The sequence below is a fragment of the Polypterus senegalus genome, chromosome 10 (genome assembly GCF_016835505.1).
Source record: "Polypterus senegalus isolate Bchr_013 chromosome 10, ASM1683550v1, whole genome shotgun sequence".
NCBI lineage: Eukaryota > Metazoa > Chordata > Cladistia > Polypteriformes > Polypteridae > Polypterus > Polypterus senegalus.
The window spans coordinates 166,154,741-166,176,458 of NC_053163.1; the positions used below are offsets into that span (position 1 = coordinate 166,154,741).

At 40.5% G+C, this 21,718-nt stretch overlaps 1 protein-coding gene across 1 annotated transcript in view; it reads left to right on the forward strand.

The window, feature by feature from the left end:
- The window catches only part of qsox1 (quiescin Q6 sulfhydryl oxidase 1), a 77,716-nt gene that overhangs the window by 7,828 nt on the left and 48,170 nt on the right, over positions 1–21,718 (forward strand). The window contains exons 4-8 of the mRNA XM_039767315.1: positions 3,077–3,176; positions 7,395–7,485; positions 8,470–8,615; positions 18,667–18,801; positions 19,078–19,207. Coding sequence (XP_039623249.1) covers positions 3,077–3,176; positions 7,395–7,485; positions 8,470–8,615; positions 18,667–18,801; positions 19,078–19,207 — 602 coding nt within the window. The remainder of the gene's footprint in view (positions 1–3,076; positions 3,177–7,394; positions 7,486–8,469; positions 8,616–18,666; positions 18,802–19,077; positions 19,208–21,718) is intronic.

Below are 21,718 nucleotides of genomic sequence, written 5' to 3' on the forward strand. Positions count from 1 at the left end.
CACAGCACACTGGTCATTCAGCATCTCTGCTTATGCAAGTGAAAAAATGAACTGGGGGGCGCAGATGCAGTTTACTTCACCTTTCAATCAATAGAATTGCATTATGCAAAGCAGCACCGACTGCCTTTTCATTCCATTACATTCCGATTATATGAATTTCCTGAAATCGCATAATGTAATAAAGAGGGACTTCAATGATGTAATGAAGCTACTAATGCACAGACATTTCCTCACCTTTGTACATCCAAACTGCAAGTTGCTGACTGCATCAAAATGGCAGCAGTTTCTTCTCGCCTAAGCTGCTCAGGCACAGTGGACACAGCATCCATTAGAATGGCCATTAGGTATGAACGGCAACTGGCTTTACTGGGATCACTGGGTGAATCTGACAGCGTCGGGTTTCTCTTATTCTTGGAACAACATCCATGTTGTCATTACAGCTTCAACCAGACAGCTTTAAAGTTAGCAGGAATTGCATAAAAAGGCACACAAAGAGCATTAAGATTAAAGGCCATTCCCTTGTCACACGCTTGGTTTGCTTTCAACTTTACTCTAATGCATACTTTTTGCAGCACATCGACTGCATCAGCCATAAATCAGTCACTGCTTCTCTCAAGCTGGATCTGAATCATAAACCAAGAATGAGGTGCACAATTCTCAATTATCGGGCTTGAAATGAACTTGTGAATGAGGCGTATGATTCTTATTCATTTACTCTCTAATTAAATGATTACCAGAGAACAAGGACCATGATTCTCATTGATTTGAACCTCAAACTGAATAATTATTCAAGAATGAGGCATACAATTCTCATTCATTTGATTAATAACCTGAATCTGCAAATGAGGTGCACAATTCTTGTTCATTTGATTCACAAATTGAATCATTACCTGAGAATGAGGCACACGGTTTTAATTCATTTAGTACTCAAACTGAATCATTCGCTACAAACCGGTTATACAGACTTCTTTCATTTGATTCTCTAAACTTAATCTTATTACCCATGAACCAGTCACTCAATTCTTCACTTATGACTCCCGAACGTAGTGTCTCATTTTAATTAATTACTCCTTTATATTTAAAGTTAATTAAAGATTACTTACTAAAGGATTTAAAACAGAGCACAATGAGGCATACCCAAAGACAACCAAATCTGATCAATCACAAAATGGAAACAAGGCTCTATAGACAAAGCTGGGTCTATGCCAGAATATCCAAAACAAAGAAAATCATAAAACAGAAATCAAAAGGCAAAAATGTAATGCCAAAGCTGCAGTGTCACACTCTGGCTGCATCCTCTGGTGGTCCTGACCCCTTAGTCTCTACATTAGGTGGAAAGAGCAGATAAGATATGTTCTGGAAATTTAAAAAAAAAAAATTAGGGAGTGGCAAACCCTGCAAATTTATGTGGTTGTATGTTTATTACAACAAAGAGAGAGAACAACCAAGTGACACGGCAGAAAGAACAAGAATGGCAGTGACATCTGCTTAATGTCAGGCAAATTGCACAGGCCATTTATGTGACTGAGAACTCCAAAATAGGAAGAAAAAGAAGAGCAGCATCATCTGCTGATTGTCAAGCACAACACAAAAGATGATTAAATGACACAGAACAAGAGTAAGTAGATAAATTGTTGAACCACATTGACAAGCAACCCTGAATACTGACCAATTAAGCAGTGCACAAATGCGATGGCTCATAGGCCCAGGATGCAGAATGCAAGAACGCCACAGGGATAGAAATGCACAGTGACAATCGGAAGGATTGTCTAATTTAGCCTTTAGGTGCAACTATTTACAAAGCATAAGAAGTATCAACAGCTCCTTATAATCAACCTGATTTTTATTCAGGGCCTTGGGTCTGAGTGTTTCAATAATCTAAATCTATCATATATATATATATATATATATATATATATATATATATATATATATATATATATATATATATATATATATATATATATATATATATAAAATGCTAATGTATGTCACACAATTACTAAAAGGACTAGGAGATTGATTTTGATCTTAAACTTATGACCTGATGTTCAGGAAATTCAAATAAATGTAGGTAATGGCAACCTGGTGGGCACTTTACTGGTGGGCAGAAATGTTTACTGTAATTAAAGCACTGTCCCTGCAAGCCCATCTATTGATAATCCCCCCAGGACACGGTACACGTGTGTTCAGAGGTCATAATCAAGTTTAAGTTTTTATGTTTGTAAACCACGGACAGAGAGTTTATTGTTGGTTATATCTACCCCTTTGAAGCACTTATTTTAGGACTGTAGGGGTGTGTGTCATTAGTGTTAAAATAATACAAAGCAGCCACAATATTAATCAAACTCATAGTATTACATACAGTAAATACAATAAAGACAACAAAACAGACAACAGAATTAACTGCATAGGATGACAAATAATATGAGACAGATAATAAAAGTATTAAATGAACAAAGAATAAATGTGAACCGGGGTAATCACCTCAGCTCAGCCATGACAAGGGGGTTACTTGACGTTTGTCCCTTTAAGGGCTCAGACACGTTGCGGTTTTCCCTGTTTTTTCAGTAGTTTCCACAGAACAACAGTCTGTTGTGGCATATCCCCCCGAGGCAGCCTATGGCTAAGTGAGCACACGAGAGGAGGACATTTGCTTACTGCAGGGAGGTCAGAACACCAGAAGGATGGGAGGTTAGAAGTGAGCTCAGAACTGCATTAACTGCAGGCACAAGGGTGCTGCTTGGCCTCCGATTTGTTACACCTACCCCTCTGGGTCCACTTGAACAAGTGCAGGTCATCCGGAATAAATTAGGAGTTTATAAATTATATGGACACCCCGCCTAAAAGCGTCAGGAGGAGTGCTATTGTTGAAAACATGACTGGACTTTGCATTGGCCTTCCACAGGGCAGAAGCAAATGGAGTGGGAGAACATGTAGCAAGGGGGGGCTCAGAGAGTGTAACATTTATACAAGACATATGTGTTTCACTTTAGGTCAGAGGTCACCTCTCAAGTGACATCAGGTTGTCATGACTCTAATACATTTGATTTTTTTTTTTTTTTTTGCTTTACAGCTGCAAAACGGGTGCAGAGCCTGAGGCAGAAAATCATCACGTTACTGGAGACACATGGAGAGTCATGGCCTCCTGCCTGCCCACCTCTTGAGCTTATCACGTAAGTCACTGGGGCTTGTTTTCAGTGTTGTTATATCCAGGGCCCTGAAAACTCAAAAAGAGGTCTCAAACTCAAAAGGTTTATGCCCAACACAGGCTTGAAAACACTAAGAAGCCTTACCAGCAGAAGGTGGCCTGGCTCCCAAAACACAAGAAGCAGGATCTGTGGCCTGCACAGCCAAAAAGGGCTCAAGGTTTAGGATTACAGTAAGTCCTCAATAGCCACAGATTCTGCTCGCACTGATTAGCTTATCCACTATTAGAAAAGTGTAACCCATTTCATGACACCCACGGAATAACTGTGTCTATTTGCGTATAAGGTCGTTGTAGTGAGATGCAGAATGGGGTGGACATTAGGGGGTTGTATTCATGGCCATGCACTCTGAGAGGCCTATCTCACAGCCCCATGATGATCTTAAATGTCAAGGGTTGTAACACTTCGCTGAATATAGCAATGTGTGTCTCTACCCAACGCCAAGAGGTGTGTCGAAGCCGTTGAATCCCATTCTTGATGCGTACTAGGGCTTGCAATTATTCCCCGCGAAGCAGGAATTCAGAGTAAGTGCAGGTCAGTAGCTCACACTAATTAAGTTCCTGTCTTTAGCAGTATTGGTAGGCAATGTATACTAATTGGGTCCTCAGATTTGCCCCACTGCGTTTGCTTACAACCTGTTCTGGAGTGCCTAAAAGATTGACAAACTTGACTATAGAGGAAGTAAAAGCTGTAGCAAGGTTTCTGTACGTGAACACGTGGAAGGATCATTACCGAGCCACAAGAGATGACAGAAGAGGGCCTGCTGGTCTCCCCTGCCCAGTCCTCCCACAGAGACAGCGTCCCGCCAGAACCAAATGCCATTTTTCTCCAGAAGATGAATGCTTCAGTATCCATCTCTACAGAATTCACAGGGTTTTTCATAAAAGAATCCCCCCACAGATAACGAGAATTTAATTTTTATTTGTGTTTTTTTTTATTATTGTGTTTTGCATTTCTTTGCAGATTCTGTCATTTTTTCCCTCTCTCCCTTGCTTATTCTTTATTCACATTTTTGATATGACTTGTAGTTTTGCCCCATTTTCTTTCCTCAAATTTGTGCAATTAGAGCCATCAGGTTCTGTTAACCTAAAGACAAATCCATAGCAAATTTAAAGGAGAAGAATCAGAAGACAATGTATGAGAACAAAGCTGAAGCCAATAAACAGGCAGCCAAACAAATTAACCAAATTTTTAGCCAAAAATTGAAGTCAAAATTTAGAGTGAAAAGATAAAAAAAAAAAAAAATCAAAAAGACTTTCTGAAAGAATATTGTAGCAAAGTGTCATGTTATCTGCAATCTTGGATAGGGAAAGGTTATCACCACTGAATTTTTAACTTGCCAGGTCATTGACGTCAGAAATTGCAATCTCAAGAGACCACAACCCTGGAAACTGGAAGCAGCGTTCTAAGCAGTGGGATTCCAAAAACGGCTCCGTTCTGTAAAAGGAAATGGTTTCAGAAACTGCGCAAAATAATTTACCTAACTTTAAATTAGAACTGAATCTCAAAACTGACTACAAATATGGATTCCTCATAATTGAAAAAAGACAATGTTCTACAAAAATGTAATAACAAGTTCACTCATAACAGGTATAAATAATCTAAAGCACTGATATATTCCTTCTGTTACTTTTGTGCGGAGGCATTTGCTACTGATTGCTTATGTTGTTCGGCTGCCACCTTTAGATTACCTTTGTGTTCTGCGTTATTGTTAATTCTTGTTTAAACTGTTCTGGTTTTGGATCTTCTTTCAAGAATTTGTTTTTTGATTAGGACTCTGTTTTTTGGTTTGTTTTCTTTAGCAATATTTTGTAATTATTTTTCATCTTTTTTGAATGCTCTTTTGACTTAGTGTTTAGGTGCTGGTTTTCTGAATACATTTTGTTATTACAAGAAACATTGTTTTGGTTCTTTTGGGCCAGGGGTTTTTGTGGTTCCCCATGTCCCTTTTTGAAGTTATATGTTTGGTTTTGTTCTTGTGTTTGTGTAGGCCATAAATTTGTTTTTGAAGTTCACGGCCAGACTGTCTTAATGTTTCTTCATCTCACATGAAGCCCTGAGGCTTAGTTTTAAGACTTTGAGTTTCATGGAGCCGGTAATTGAGAACACCAAGCTTATGTGTTTCATTGAGTTGGAGAGGAGAGGGTTGTTTGCAAGAACCATACAAACCCTTTGGGCTCAAAATAACAAAATCAATGAATCTCTAGATAAAAACCATGTTCAAAAATGAATGCTCCAAAGCAAGACTTAAATCCAAAAAATTAGTCAAAACGGCTTACAAAATATAGTCTTCATGAGGCAATCAGTAACAAGCAAAAATCAATCTGAAAGACAAAACTCTTTAACTAAAGATAACAAAAACAAATCATAAACCAGAGAACTTACACATCTAAAGTGAAGAACTGAAAAACAAACAATCCAAAACAAATGAGACAAGCAGGAGCAGCAGGAAAGGGAATCTCTCCGCACAGAACTGAAGCAAACAGAAGAACTATAATGGGGTACTTTAGGTGAGGAAAGGGGCCTACGCAAAACTGCAAACTTTACAATAAAAGAACCGTACAGATTGGGAATGGGCCAGTTTGTATTTAATTAATGAGAGAACCAGGAGAGAGGACACAGTCAAATTTTTTATATAACCAAGAGGTCTGACTGATCTGTCGTCAAATCTAATAAGCTCCCCACAAATCAAAGTTTTTAAATACAAAAGCTGAATTCTTCCTCTGGAATCTCCACACAAAATAATCCCAACCCAACACCTAAAGTTATCTCAGATGACCTGGAAATGAGCACACTGACTTTTATGCCATTGCTAATGGTGATGTCACACACTGCACATTCCCAGGCTGCTCTGGATAATATCGCCAAGGCAACAACATATCTTATAACTCTAAAATGGTTTCTCAGTATTATGCAAATATTTCAACTCTTTGAAAACTTTTTAAAGAGGAAAAACAAGTATTAAATTTGGTTTCCTCTGGCTAAAAACCAAAGAACAGACACACACATTTCCAAAAACACTTAAAGAAATTCTGCTTACTAATCTGTTCTGTGATGAGATTAAAAGTTAACCTGTTATCAGATATTTGTAACACTCCACCACATCCCCTTCAATTATCGTTGAAAAAGCAGGAGGAGAGAAGTACATAAAATCTACAGCCACATCTTTGGTATTAGAGATATTTTGCCATAAAAAGGAATGATGATGCCACTGAACAAACTCAACAACAGGTCAATGACTGCCCTCCTTATCTTGTAAAAGGCTCACAATGACAGTCGTCATCTGCACATTTCAGGACTGTCTGTCCTTGTGCATAAAGTAAACAGAAGAGGAGACAGACAGCAGTCGTGAGGTGATCCCTCAGAGAAGATGAAACTATCAGAGATCAGTGAAAAAAAGATGCACGTGCCATACTGCAGAAAGGGAGGAATGATGCGTTATGCCTCTTCTAGCACCATCTTGAGAAGGTGACATAACCCATTTTAGATGTTTAGTGTAAAAATATGAATACTGGTTTATGGCATTCATATTCTGGTATGAAATGCTCTACAGTAGACACAGACATTTTTAGTTTGCCCGCTCTTTCTTAGTTGCAGGACAGAGTTCAGTATCATTACCTACCAAGTACTAAACACAGGTGGCGCTAGAGCACAGTTAGGGACAGGCCGAACAATGAGAGCACACACTACAGATGCTGAAAGGGGCTGGAGGTGGAACATAACGTGCATACCAGAGAAGTACAGTCAATATTTCGATCTGTCAGGATCACGTATCTCCATCAAGGAAGAAAATGCTTCTCGCAGAATGGAACTTGCTGGGTTCTTGAAATACCAGTCAACCACCATGCTAAGCAGACACGTCTTCTAGAACTCCATCTCTGCTGTGATGCACCACTTTATTGCTACTTGCTAGCTCTGTGCACACTGGATCAACTGTAGCTATAAACTGAATGCATACTAGTGTACCTTACATATTCTCCTTCGGTTGATCCATGTGGTGGAAAGAAACTATATATGTTAAGAATGCTAGGATGGAACCCTGGGATGAGCATCTGCTTGCCATGTGTTGTAAACTGCGGCCAGACTTTCAGACCTGGAGGTTGTTTGTGTGAAGAATGTCCGTTACTTGTCAAGGGTCTCCACAGGTAATTAAAACCTGTTGTCCTGCTTCTCTTGTTTCTACAGTCAGGCAGAACTTGGCAGCTTCTTTGAAACAAACAGCGTTGAGTATTTGGCTTTGGTGTTTGAGAAAAACAGCTCATTTATCGGACGAGAGGTGAGTGTTACATCCACCAGGCTTACACACTGATGCTAGTTTTCTGCACTAACTACAAGTGTTGTGATTCCTGCTTCATAAAAATGCAAAACACGAGCCAGTCCAGCACTTCACCTGTGTCTGGCTCCACAGACTAGGCCTCACCACCTATGGCTGGCATATGACCTGCAGAGGCCCAAAAATGGAGCCAAGGAATTTTAAAATCAGAGTGTTCAAAATAATGGCAACAAAAAGAGAGGAAAAGGACACTGTGAAATCTTTGGACACAGACAAATAAAGCAAAATTCCTTTAATAGTTTAGGAATGTGTTAAGAATTCAAAACATAAGCACAAAAGGGCCCAAAGAATGTTCTAAATACGATATGAGAGCTAAACCTTTGAAAAAGTAGTCCCAGAGTGCCTCCCAAATCTAGTCCCAGGCTTGAGGCCTAGTGATCCAGATGGGCCTTTCCTCAAACCATTAAAAAAAACTCAAGGGAGAAAAGGCCAAACTGAACGACATCCTTAATAATCATAGAGTAATGTTCAAAAAGGAGGAGAGAAAACTAAAAAAACCTCCGATCTAAAAATAACCTAACAAAAGACATTTGACATTTTAGAAATTTTAATACAAAAAAAAGGAAATGTAAAAAATGTCTAAAAAGGCATTTTTTTTAACAAAGGCAGGCCAGTCGAAGAACCAAAAATCCAATCTAGTAAACGACTAGAATCCCATCTATATAATTCGGTGGGACTGCCTTCTTAGGCTCCACATAAACGAGACTATGCATGAAAACTCCTAAAACTACTGCACATATTAATACTGTATAACACAAAATAATTAAATATAATGAAATAACAAAACCAAAAACAGTATTCATAACATAACATGAAAACTAATATTTGAAAACACGAATGATTAAATAAATAAAGCAATTATTGAGCCAGGGAAGAGACTCTGTTTGACACATGACAGCAATGACTGACCACCACTTCTTCTTGCAGGTCACCCTAGATCTGCTACAGTTTGAGAACATTGCTGTGCGAAGAGTCCAGGACACTGAAGAAGCGTTAGTCTCCCAGCTGGCAGTTACCGACTTCCCCTCTTGCTACCTTTACTACCCCAATGGAACGCACACTCGGCTCAGTGTGTAAGTAAACTTCCACCATGTACCATTCTTGCTCATTATACAACTGTGGTTGGGGTCAGACTCGGGCCTGCTTGTTTTAATCCTGCTCCTCAGGCCTGGTTTGTGTTGTGACCTTGTGATTGCGAGACTAGTGGCTGGGGTGGAGGCGCATAGATTTGGAAAAATGGAATATTATTGGGGTGCAGCTTGGCTGAATCCTGCAAGTGTCAAGCTGTCCACCTACTGTCATGCACAATTAGTCCATTTATATTCCTCTTACCTTGTAATGTCTTGTGAATAAGCTTGTTTTTCATATTGTTACTTTGAATTGTACACTTGCTTGAAATTACTGGGTGATGTATTGTGACAGAGCATTAGGCAAGTTGTTATCATCTGCTCATCTTTTCCTGTAGCAGCAGATTTTTTTTTTTTGGATATACTTTATTAATCCCTGGGGGTAGAAGGGGGGGAGAAATCACATTTTCTTGAAATTAAACCTGTACTATCAGCAGGGCCCCTTAACCTGTAATTGCTCCGTCCTGGGCATGATGTTGACATGCATGTAGACCCTCCAACCTGCAGAGAAAAACCTGGGGGCTGGTGGCAGAATTGGCACTCCTCACACTGTTCCATTCCATCTGAACTTGTGTGGTGCTGAGGTGTCACCCATTGCATGGCTGCACTCGGGTCCTAATCTGGGACCCTGAGTTGGTTTGTCATGTTGTGGGTGCAGCAATGAAGTTATTTGGGTGATACTGTGATGCAAGTGAGGAATGAAAGTTAGCGGTCATCTCAGAGCCGATGTGAGCAGAGGGACACTTGAAAGTGGTGTTGGCAGAAGTGAAGTCTCAAAGCAGGAGCCTTGTGAGGCTGAAAAGTGGAACTAAAACACAGCCGAGCAGGGAGACTTGGGTTAGGCTGCTGTGAAACATCAGTTCTTTAAAGGGTCAGCCTTTTCCTATTTATTCATGTATTTATCTATCATGTTCCCCTTAAGTATAATCTGACTTGTGCTTGTGTTCCACACAGGTTGAGAAACTCATGTTTATATAATAACTATACTGATACAGGACTAGTTTTAAGCAACAACTGAAGAACACTGAGTTATGTTTATTTAAAAACTACATATTTAATATTTACAGCTGAAACTGATTTTAATAATGCCAATCTCACCTGGATTGTTGTGGTCCCAAACCTATATAACCATAGCAATAAAGATTTTTGTGATGATGTGGAATGAAAGGGTAATGGCCCAAATAATCTGTAGAAACCGTGTCATATGTTGAGTCAACTTTGGTCAAAATCACTAAGAAATATTTTCAGCACCTTGTTGGATCCAAGTCTAAAAGAATGGAGGCTATTTTGCAAACAAAAGGGCATACTAGCATATCCAAAGTAGGGCAACCAAATAAAGGTGATCACTGAGTGTATGCAACAAAAGATCAGACATGACAATCTTGAGTTTTAGCTCTCTAAGCTGTTAAGAGCTGATGGGAGCTCAGATACACCTGTAGGATGAAGCTTTCTAATTCAGGCAGATATTCATCTCCAAGGGCAGCGGTGAACTCAAAGCGACTAAGTGTCCAAGGCTTATGAATAAATCACGAGCTTGCTTTATTTATTTTTTGTTTGTTTTAATAACCTGGCATAAAAAAAGCCGCAGGTTTGCAAATGGAAAGAAATGATTTATTACAGATTTGTCTCTGCTGGTGTGCAGCAGGGAGAAGATTTTAATCTGCTGCCATGAAAACAATGCCGGTTTTGTGGCATGCTCTGCCTGCCAAACACTACGCGGCAGATGGCCTCACGTCATGCTCAATGGATGATTGATGTGGCGGGGCGAGGCTGGCTCGTGGCTCGGTGTGCTCTGGGGAGACTTGGGGTCCCGCTCAGGTGGAATGGAGTCCCCGGCTGCAATGCTTCCCTCTCCAGGGAGACCCGCACCGATTAGTGAAGGCGCAGGAAAATGAAGTCTTGTGTATTTGCAATAGCGCTAGCGGAGGGGAAAATTACTGGAGATGATATCTCACCCTGCCATCTGCTGCGGGGGAGCTAAATGAATATGAGTGCGATGCTGTTATTGTTTCACTGAATATAAACTCTGAGCAAGCAGGTTGGTGGGCAAGAGAACTTGGCTTGGCATAGATGCTTGCTGTTAGCCGGGCACCCAACCTGATGCTCTCTGTGTTACAAATGCAGCCTATCAAGCATAACCTACAAAATTAACAAAGCTGTTCAATCCAGTCCAGGTGCATGGTGGAATGAAGCCTATTCCAGTGGCACTGGGAGCAAGGTAAGAGCCATGAAAAGGTTTCTGGTCAGGAACCACTTAAGCACACAGCCACGCCCACAAAGGTCTAAAGGGATATCTAATTATGTGTTTTAAAATCCACTTGAACAAGAGAGGATTCTGATTATAGACAGTGAATAAAATGAACTTGATGGCCGGCTGCGCCAGTATTTTTACTGGTAATCATTGGCTATCTCGAGTGCTGAACGTGAGGAGGTCTTCTGCCACACCAAGCTGATCTGCAATTGCCCCAACCCCCTAGCACTGTCCTGGTTTGGCAGGTGGCACCATAGATTCCCAAGAATTTCTGAAAAAGTCACGACATGAGATCTAGAAGCTTTTCCTCAGTACAGGAGAGTCACTGACTTAAATGTGGGCAGATTATTGGGTGTGTGTGGGATTAGGACAATCAGTCAGTCAGTCACACTTTTATATAGAAAGCAATACACAAGAATACAACAGTTTCGTGCAACTAGGGGAGTTCGGCCAAGAAAAGTGGCACAGAAGGCATGATTTGTGCAAAGTGGAGTAAGAAGCTCATGGCCATTAACCTAGTCATGTTGAGACTATCTTACTTATAGAAAATGGCACAAGTTGAACCACTGTCCAATGGAAATATACCCTAAGACAAGTGGAGTCTGGACCTGGGTGGCAGTGCCGCCTTGTCCATATTGGTGATAATTTGGAGTAGCTGTGGTCACATTTAATACTTTGAACTATTAGGTGCTACCTATTAGAAACCTGAGGGCAAAGCAAGTCATCCTGCCAATCTCACTCTCATCTTGTCGAATGACAGAGGAAAGTGTCAGTCTGAGGACAGGCCTTGCACTCCGGACTTTATGGTGCTGGTGCCAGTTCGATTCAGTGGGGTGACAGATTATCAATAAATGGTGAAGTGTAATGTGTCAAAATGATCAAAACATTGTGTGGTTGCAAATAGAACAATGGGAGATTGTTAAAAGGATGGGAACTACAAATACACTGTGGCTCATTCTTAAAACACATCGACAGTAGCATTGAGTGTGTTACTTGGCCCACTCTGTTAGGTGGGGCCAGGAGAATGCATCTTATGTAAGCTAAAAAGTCTTTAAAAAAAGCTGTAAAATGGTACAACATTCAGTTGGGGGACTTAACTAGGAGAATTATAAATGCTTCAATTTTCAAATCAGTTATTTCACCAATGAGTTACTCACATTTGTGTTTTTATTAAAATATTTTGTAACAGTGAGTCTTGATTAAAAAAAAAAATAATAACAGCAATAACGGAATGCATGGGTTAGCAGACTCCATTAAATACATACTTTTTAAAGTACTTTGCAAAGGCATGTAGTTAAAAATGGAGCCCAATTCAAATCAAGCCATGTAAAAATTGATGTGCTATTGTTAGCTGCTATGGTTGTGGAGGATCTGCGAGTAATTTTAGTTCAAATTTCAAAACATGCGTTTTTGAAAGATGTACCCAAAGAGTTACAGTAAATCTGTTTTAAGTACCAATGTAAATTGTTGGCAGCTGTGGACCTTGATGGAGATCGGGTGTAGAGCTTTGCTGATAAATTCTAGTGTTAGAAAACGCCCTGAGGTTGTTTTTAGTGCAATGTAAATACTGAGGACATATTTATTCACTCTGTGTATAGAGTGACACTTACATAATTTCCTCTTGCATTCATTTCTAGATAAGCGACTTTTTTGTTTTAATGGTTAACTTACCTCAAGCAGCAGGAGATGTGAACTGGCGTACATTTGGCTTCCGCATGCGCCTTGCCCAACATTTGAATAAAATTTGTATTGGGTCTCCATTTTGCTGTGAGGAGCAGCTGATGGACAATTAAAACAGGAATACATAAAAAATAGACAAATTACTGACCCCCCAAGGTAAATCTGAAATAGAGATACATGTTGAGCGACTCAAATTACAAATTAGTTCACTGTTTTAAGACACACAAATTCTCTAGTTTGTCAATGCATTTCAGTGGGAGATTCAGAATTTTCTAAAATTTGTACACCGTGCCAACCAGGGGATGGAGGGGTGTTCACAAAACAAATATAATCTATTTACCAACACGTTGCTACTTCCTAACATAATGGACTCATGTAAAAGTAATATATATTATAGAATGAAGTCTTGAAGCTTAAAAAAAGGCACTTTTTGATTGCAAAACCACACCACGTCGTCACACTTGCAATTGAAAAGCAAACGTCAGGTATGTTGGAGTGCAGAAAATGGCTGGACAGAGCTCTGTTCATCTCAAATTTGATTCTGCTCCTACACTTATTTATTTATTTATTTTGCTTCAATCCATCCAACTACACTTGGTCAGAGCTACAATCACAATAAATACCAAAATCACAAGGGACAGAGACCGATAGTCCAATGAAAAAGGTAACCATGTACATAACTCTGAAACGTGCGATAGGAAAGAACAAACAACAAAGACCAAACAAGTCACATAGGAAACTGAGATCGATGCAGATGAAAAAACTCTTAATAATAATGAGGGAGCATGCAGCAAATGATGAAGACAACAGTGTCAGTGGTCCATTACAATTTACCAGTGGTGACAGGGCCAATTTAGAACTCTCATTTGGGCTTAACACTTATGAAAGCTATCCCACGATCCGCTCTGCTTCTAAAATCAAATGCTCACCACAGATATCTTAAGAGCTTTTATCAATCACATGCTAAAACCTTATGTGAGTTTTGCACCAGGTGTGTGGAGAACTGCAGAGGTTTGACTGAGGGGGCCCGCTAATGAGCTTGTCCCTTCCATTTCAAAAGCCTTGCACTGCCACTTTTTATATCTCAATGAAAATGGAACTTTCCTGACTAATTTCCTAGAAGACGTGTGCCAAATTTTAACATGCAGGGGTGGTGTCATCAGGTGCTGTTAAGTAGTTGACCTGAGTGGGCCTCATAAGTGCCTCCGTATACAAAGGTGTGCTGACCCCTTGACTATTCTGTAGAGGAGCATCATGGATTTGAAATTAATGTGCATTGCTACAGGAAGCCAGCTTTCTATGTGAATGCATCTAAAAATGACAGACGACCGTCTTAACGGACTGCACGCAGCAAGTGATGAAAACTAGAATGTCAGCGGCCCTTCACAATGTACCAGTGGTGACAGTGCCAACCTAGGACCCTTGCTCAGGCAGAACACTCACAAAAGTTACCCCACCAACCTGCACTCCTCCACATGGCATGAACTGATTTAGAACATTGAAACAGAAGATGCAACTAAGACCTTTGCAGCCAAGAAGGGCCAGTGCACCCACTTCTGAGAAGCAACTTTGATTAAGATAGTAATATTCATCAATATATTAATGCTTTTTTAGTTGTTTAAGTAACACTATCAATTTATGTGGAATGTCCATTTTTTGCCTGTTGATGTATGTGGGATAAGACCGCATGTTACCAAGAAATTTTGCATTAGTACTGGGTGAGTGTATCAGACTGCCATTAAGGTCCTCCAGGGCTCACACTGTCCTATAGCACACTTAACGACTGGACGTGCCCCAGTATACAGGTATATTGTTATTTATTACCAGTAGCTTGTCATGTCGCTAATTCAAAAGGGTGGCGCAATTGTTTGTATGGGGTGGAAAATAGGACAGCACTGCCCATGCCGGAAGGGCCCCTGTGCAGTCTGCCTTGCCACTCCACCTGGTTTAATAAGAGCCGTTCAGGACAAGGGTGGTAGCACTCCCATTACTGGCTGGCTGAGAATGGGGCTCAAATTGGAAAATGCAAAGCAATTATGTATTAGTGCTGGGCTCTGCACACCCTTCATGCTCCTGTTGGCATGTGAGTGTTTACCACTTACGTCTAGGTTTGGGTTTTTTTTTTTTTTGTTTGATAAATATGAACTCTCTCACTTGTTTGTCTGAAAGTAAACCAGATGGTTGGTCTGATTGTTATCGAGCAGATAATCCTGCCTGACTTTAAGCTCGTTCTGGTTTCTCAACTTGTACGCACAGGGGGGCACACGCAGGGTTATTAGTTGATTAAAAAGGGGTTTTTAATCGCACATTAATTTGCTCTTCGGTAAGGTGGTTCCACTTGCTTGACTGATTCAGCAGCTGGCTGCTTCCGCCAGAGCAGATTAATAAGCAGTTGTGGTTAGAGAGGCATTTAACCGAATATATATTGTCCATTTTGAGAATTAGTCATGGTGTAATAAAGATAATCAACAGGATTGTTGGGTTGGAGTTGCACCCTTGTGCTAGTCCCCCTTCTTGCAGTCTCACTGGTGCTTACGTTGTAGATTGTGAAAACTCTTGCAGCTTTATATATGGAATCATCTAAACGGCCACCTTTCAGAAATGCCTGGGACACTGTGTACTCACTCTACAGCAAGCCAAAAGTTTCTAGCTTTTTACGCCACGCTAAAAACGTAAGTAATATGAGTGTGTGGTATTAGAAGACTGGCCCCAAACTGAAACTGATGGGAGAGGAGAAAGGTGAGCGCCACTCTGCTGGTTTATAGTTTTCTTCACTAACGTGGAGAATAGTGGGACAGGTTTGTTTAATCGTGACATAAAATGGAGACGCAGATCAGTCCAAACTAACGTAGCATGATAGAGCAAGAGAGACCAGTTTAAGCGATCATTCTTAGATTCTCGTGATGAGCAAAATGATTCATGCAAAGTTAAAGCTGCAGCAGAATAAATTGTTTTTCTCCACAATTCACACCAGTAATACATTTTCATCTTTTTTTTGTCCGTTTGCAAAAGCATGACACAGTTTATCATGGCGTAAAGCATAGAAAGCACTTCAGCACTGCTAAAGTCGATTGGACTGGGCATGTGGCCTCCAGGAGGATCCTGGTTTGCATCTGCTTATGGAGTTGGATAACCTGAGCACCTATAACCCTAAATGATTGATGCTAGGCAGAACTGGTGGTGTGAATATGTAGGTAGGCAGTCGTATTGCACTGAGCTTTATGGAAGGAGATGTGCAACTTCACACAGGTGCAGGAAGGCAGGCGAGGAAAGATACGATGGTTTCGGCTGCGGAATAACCCCTAGGGAGTGGGGGACCTTCTTTACACCCCCAAACACTCTTTTTTCAGTGAGTTACACATTCTTTAATTGCAAAATTGCATGCAAAACGTTTTTTAGGGGCAATTTAGCAAAACTGTATGCAAAATGAAACTCTACTATTTCACTCATCACCAATTCTCATTAATGATGTGTGAAATGAAGTTAGGGAAAGTTACATTCACAATTTATGGCACCATGCCAGGTCATTGCTTTTGAAATGCAGGGGTCTCTCATTTCACACTTTTTATACAAGACACCTAACTTGTCTGAGGATCTTTAGGAGTAAACCAAAAAGACCAGGGGCCTCATGTATAACGCTGTGTGTAGAACTCACACTATAACATGGCTTAAGCACAAAATCGGGAATGTGCGTATGCACAGCAAAATCCAGATGCAGGAATCTTTGCGTACGCAAACTTTGACGTTCTCCGCTACATATATCCCAATTTGCGTGAAAAGTAACGCACGTGCATCCGCCTGCTCTCCCGCCCCAACTCCTCCAAGAATTAAGCCTCTTTGAATATGTAAATACCAAGTGGAGGCAAGGAAAAACGTACTATTTGTTGGTTTAAACAGTGGTATTAACAAGAAAAGGAAGCTGATCGAGTGACATAACGTGTCGGAGAAACTCGAAAGCTCAAGTTCACAAAGTCGCACAGTGCTCGAGATAAAAAAGAAGTCGCATATCAAAGTCACCGTGAAAAGGCAAGTCATAGCCCATCGCTGAGTGTCACATGAAAGCTTATTTGGGTACAGAGAAAAAAAAGGCACACGGTGGGGAAAATACACGAAATGTCAACTTTAATTTCGAAATTTCCACTTTAATCACGTAGTTTATTTTGTCATTAAAGTAGAACATCATAAACTTCATCTTTAAATTGTTTAATTTACTAGTTTCTCAAATCCCATCATAACTAAAGTAGCACATTAAATGCTTTGTTTTGTATTTGATCTTCTATGTGCCTGTGTGTGTGAATGACTACGTGCTTCTTAAACCGACTTTCTCTTCCTCCAACAGGACACAGAATCCATTACATTCATGATATTACAGCTCAATACTGAGATGTATATGTGATATCATTTTCATGATGATAGGAGTTAGAGCACATTATTAAACATGGGAACATTAATTAATTAGTTAATTATGTTATCCTTCAAGCCAGTCCCAGTGAAGCATACAGTGCGAGGCAGGAACAATCTGTAAACGGAGCGCCAGATCCTTGCTAGCGTAGCGACACTGTGTCCTTTAATTATTAACAATATAGATTATTTAAATAAAGTTAAAGTTTTATCTGTATAATATAATAAACATAATTTGCTGCATTTCTTCTTAAAAATGATATTGTCATCATATGTAAGTATGCGCTTTATAAAGTGGCTCAGGTTGTGCGATATTAGAACTGTAGTGCAAGTTTAGAGTGAAGTAATTGTACATATACTGTAAGTACAAACAGTTCTACAGTAGTTGATGGAATGATTGGTTGCGTTTAGAGCTCTTGGGATGAAACTGTTCCTGAGCCACGAGGTCCATACAGTAAAGGTTTTGAAGCGTTTGCCATGAGAGAAGCAGTTCAAATAGGAAGCACGGCTGAGGCAGCGTGTGTTTGATGGTGTATACCGATAATTCTCTTTCCAATCAGCTGCTCCGAGTGGTGCAGTGAGAGTAATATGGAAAAAGATGATCTGCTGTGGCAAACCCTAATGGGAGCAGCTGAAAGAATAAGAAGAAGGTGCAGTGACAGTAACAACGCTAAAGCAGCTGTGGTATTTAGAATAGTTTGACCATTCTGTGGATAATTATATTGTTACAGGTTAATTACAATCACATGCATTGAACTAATAAACAATATGCGGTTAATTTCAGTGTATTTATAAAGCCGCGTCAGGGATGTGGATATGAAAAAGAAAGATAAACCACACCGGAACAGAAGCATTGCTTTGACGCTGGGTGCCGCCAGTCTGCAAAACCGAGCGGAGAACTTGTGTACGACAGGGTATGAGCTACCGTGAAAATGTGCGTGGCTTTACGCCAAGTTTAGGTTTAATACATTGTGATTTGAACGTGGAATCGTTGGTATGCAACATTTCTGTCTGTACACACCGTTTGTACATGAGGCCCCAGGAGATTGAAAAAAATAACCAAGCAGCTAGGATTCAAGAGGCAACACATTGGACAAAAGTCAAGTGCAAAATGAGAGTCGGGAACCAGAAATCAATCCAAATGCTAGGGCCTTTTTAAAAAAGTAAGCTGACTGCACTACAAGAAACAAGGCCCTGCAAATCCACTGAGGGACAATACATGCTAAAGCTGCTGCATAGTTACAGGGTCATTTCTGTGCCATCACAAACACGACAAACAAGATGTGAAGTGTCTCAAAGAAAGAAAACTAACAACAGCAAAATTAAATGTTTTCAAAATCCATACAAATGGAGAAAAAAACTGAAATAAACAAAAGCACACGTACAAATGTGCCTAATATTACACACCTACCCTGACGGATTTTTAAAGACCGAAGAGTTTACTTTCACTAATAATCTGAACTGGAATGACAGACCAGTTCACACTGTTTGTTGCTTAAAAGGCGTTTCAGGTGACACTCAGTCAGTCACCCAAACTGCTCTCTTGAAATAGGATGTCAAACCAGTTCAGCTCTGTTCTTTCATCAGCGGTGTCAGACCACTCCCTCTAGTGGCAGCTAGTCTTCATCTTTATGTTTGGACTAATCATTATCCCCTTCATTGCAGGCAGATAGAAAATCGATGGTTCTACACGTATGCCCTCCAGAGCTTACCTGGAGTTGTGCGTGGAGGCTATAAGAACATTGGCATCTCTGGTGTGGATAATGCCACCATCTCGGAGGCCTGGCAAGAGTTTGACAGGTGAGAAAGTAAAACAACACACGGGATTCTTTAATGAAGGAAACGTCTAACATGTTTGTATACATGCAGGGTGATTCTAGGTTAGGTTTTTTGTCTTATATCCACAATACAGGGACAAGTCTCCCACAGACTACTGGTAGCAGTACAATACCAACAACAGACAAGGAATACAACACCACACATTGAAAGCCTCATACAATTAATAGATAAAAGAAATGCTGAGAGAAACGAGAACTTCTGTCCTTGTCTGCTGACCTGCTTGTTGTTTTTGTACAGGTCCCGGATCTACATGGCTGACCTTGAGTCATCAGTGTCCTATGCACTTCGTGTAGAAGTGGGGACTCATCGGGTCCTGACAAGAAGGCAGCTGTCAGCACTTAAAAGCTATGTCTCCGTCTTGGTCAAGGTGAGGAGCACATCACATTGGAATAAAACCAAAGACACATTTTGCTTAACCCCTTTACCATACTGCCATCTGTATTTAGTGTGAAAAGATTTAGTATTTCAGCTGAACTTACTGTATGTCTGACACCATTGGAGAATCATCACCAGTGTTGTAGAAGTCCAGCGTAATTCCTCTGGAAACTGACAAAAGATTGTACACTTCAGGAATACATCATGTATTCCAAAACAAAACAAAAAAAACAGCCACACTGATGAAGGAGTCAAACTGAGAGGCAATGAGGTAAATCGGCCATAAGAGGTAGTGGTTAGAGACACATCATAGAAATACTTCCATGTAGAAACAAGGAGAGCAAAAATAAAGTGAAGGCCTGCCAAATTAGTAATGTTCAAACATAAAACAATCCTTTGAAAGGCAGGAGCCCATCCTAGACTGCATTAAGTGAAAGCAGGAAGCCAGTGTTGCATAGAAGGACCCACTCACACAGGACTGATTTAAAATTGCCAATTGATTGAAGCCCAAGTGAATTTATATAGTGTTCATGCATGTGCTAATCACATGGCACCACAGAGTGATTAGTGAGCATTATTGCCTTAACTTCTGTGTTTTCTACCTGAAGTAACTCCCTTACCTTGAAATGATTGTATTTTTGACTACATTGCCCTCTAGTGTTTGAACTCTTCTATAGGTTACTGTTAGGGCTCCTTACTGTCGCATGTACAGAGTCCAGTGAAATATTTACATGCGCATGCCTATCAACATGCAATTCACCTCTACTCTCCGATGCCATAATTAGGGAGTGCGACTACCTGAACTCCGAATTTCTGGCTTTCTTACCTGGAAAATCTCAGAACATACTTGTCCTAAATGCATGAAAAATACACTTTAGGTAAGTTAGGAGGAGGAAGAGAGTAATAGTTATTAAAATAGAAGGCTGGGTGAAACTAAATGTTTGAGTGGCAGCAGAAAGGGTGGGGCGAGACACTTCTGTGGCATTGAGTTTTACCGATGCGGATGGTGAGTTTGCGGCTAGATGCTTAAAGAGTAGCCGGTTAGGCAAAATTAGATGCCCTACCCAGTCTGCTGCCACTCAGACTAGATAGTGTGGGCTGTGCCCGGCAGTTTATCCCGGCCATGTCCCCCAAGCCGCCAGATGGAGCCCTCCCTGCAGTATGGAGGTGCTCCGAAGACCAGCAGGGAGTCATGGACGTTGTAGTTTTTATCCTCAGCCCTGCGGGATACCACAGGGGCCACAAGAGGGAGCTGCAGGGAGGGCCGAAGACTTCTTTTTGCCCTATGCCCCGGAAGTACTTCCAAGTCACACGAGCGGAAGGGATGATGTACTTCCGGGGTGGGAAAAAAAAAAAGGACTTTTATCTGACCCGGAAGTGATAGGGAATTATGGACTGAAGGATGAGAAATACTTCCGGGTCAGGAACTATAAAAGGATTGTGGGAACTCCCAGACGGCAAGCTGAGCTGGGTGGTAGGAGGGCAACGCGTCTGGGAGTGGAGGATTGTGATTATTGATTGTTGGTATTATTATGTATTGATTTATGAATAGTGTGGAGTGGAGGGTGCTTAGCGTGCATTATTATAATAAAAAGAATAATTGTAGCACTTTTACCAGGGGTTTGGCGTGGTACCTGAGGGTTCAAGGGAGCACTACTGCCCCCTACTGCGACAATAGGTTTATTGGCTCATTACTGTCCTGTGTACCGAGTCCCGTGAAATTCTTACTTGCATGTGCTAAAAAATATGGCAGTAAAACACCCCTTTCCCAATTAAAAAGTAAAACTACCTGATCTCAAAACTTTTGTCTTCCATACGTGAAAAATATCAGCACATATTTCTCCTAAATGTACAAAACATAAACTACAGTTAAATTATGAAAACAAGGAGGAGGAGAAAGGATAATAAAGTATGCTGGTTGAGGCTAGCTCGTTGAGTGGCAGCTGACTGGGTGGGACAAGGAAGGATGGATAGATAGATATAGAGATAGAACAAACTTAAATTTGTCTCCAGGGGGAGATTTGACTTTTTACAGAAGCCCTTTAAATAATTAAATACACACACATACTTTGGTCAGAACACACACCAGAATGACAATAAAGCAAGAAAATTAAAAAAAATATACTCACAGTGAGGCATTATGCAGATGTACTGCTGTTGATACAATAGGAGCCTCTTAACATTTCTTGACACAATTCTGCTGAATAATTCGTCGGCTGAAAGTCCTGTGTTAGTTCTTTAGTGAGAGGTTGTGCCACATTGTTCATAATGGAACTGAATTTTGTTTTAATTCTCTTCTTTGTTACTACCTCCAGAGGGCATCCTATAACCGAGCTTGCCCTTTTAATTAGCCTGATGATTCAGTGGGCCTCTCTTGAAGTGATGTTACTGGCCCAGCACACCACACCACACCAGTCATCAGAGTTATATTAGACATGAAGCATGTCACTTCCCTCATTAAGGTGTTAAAAAACAATAAATGAAAAAAGAATCTGCTCTGCTC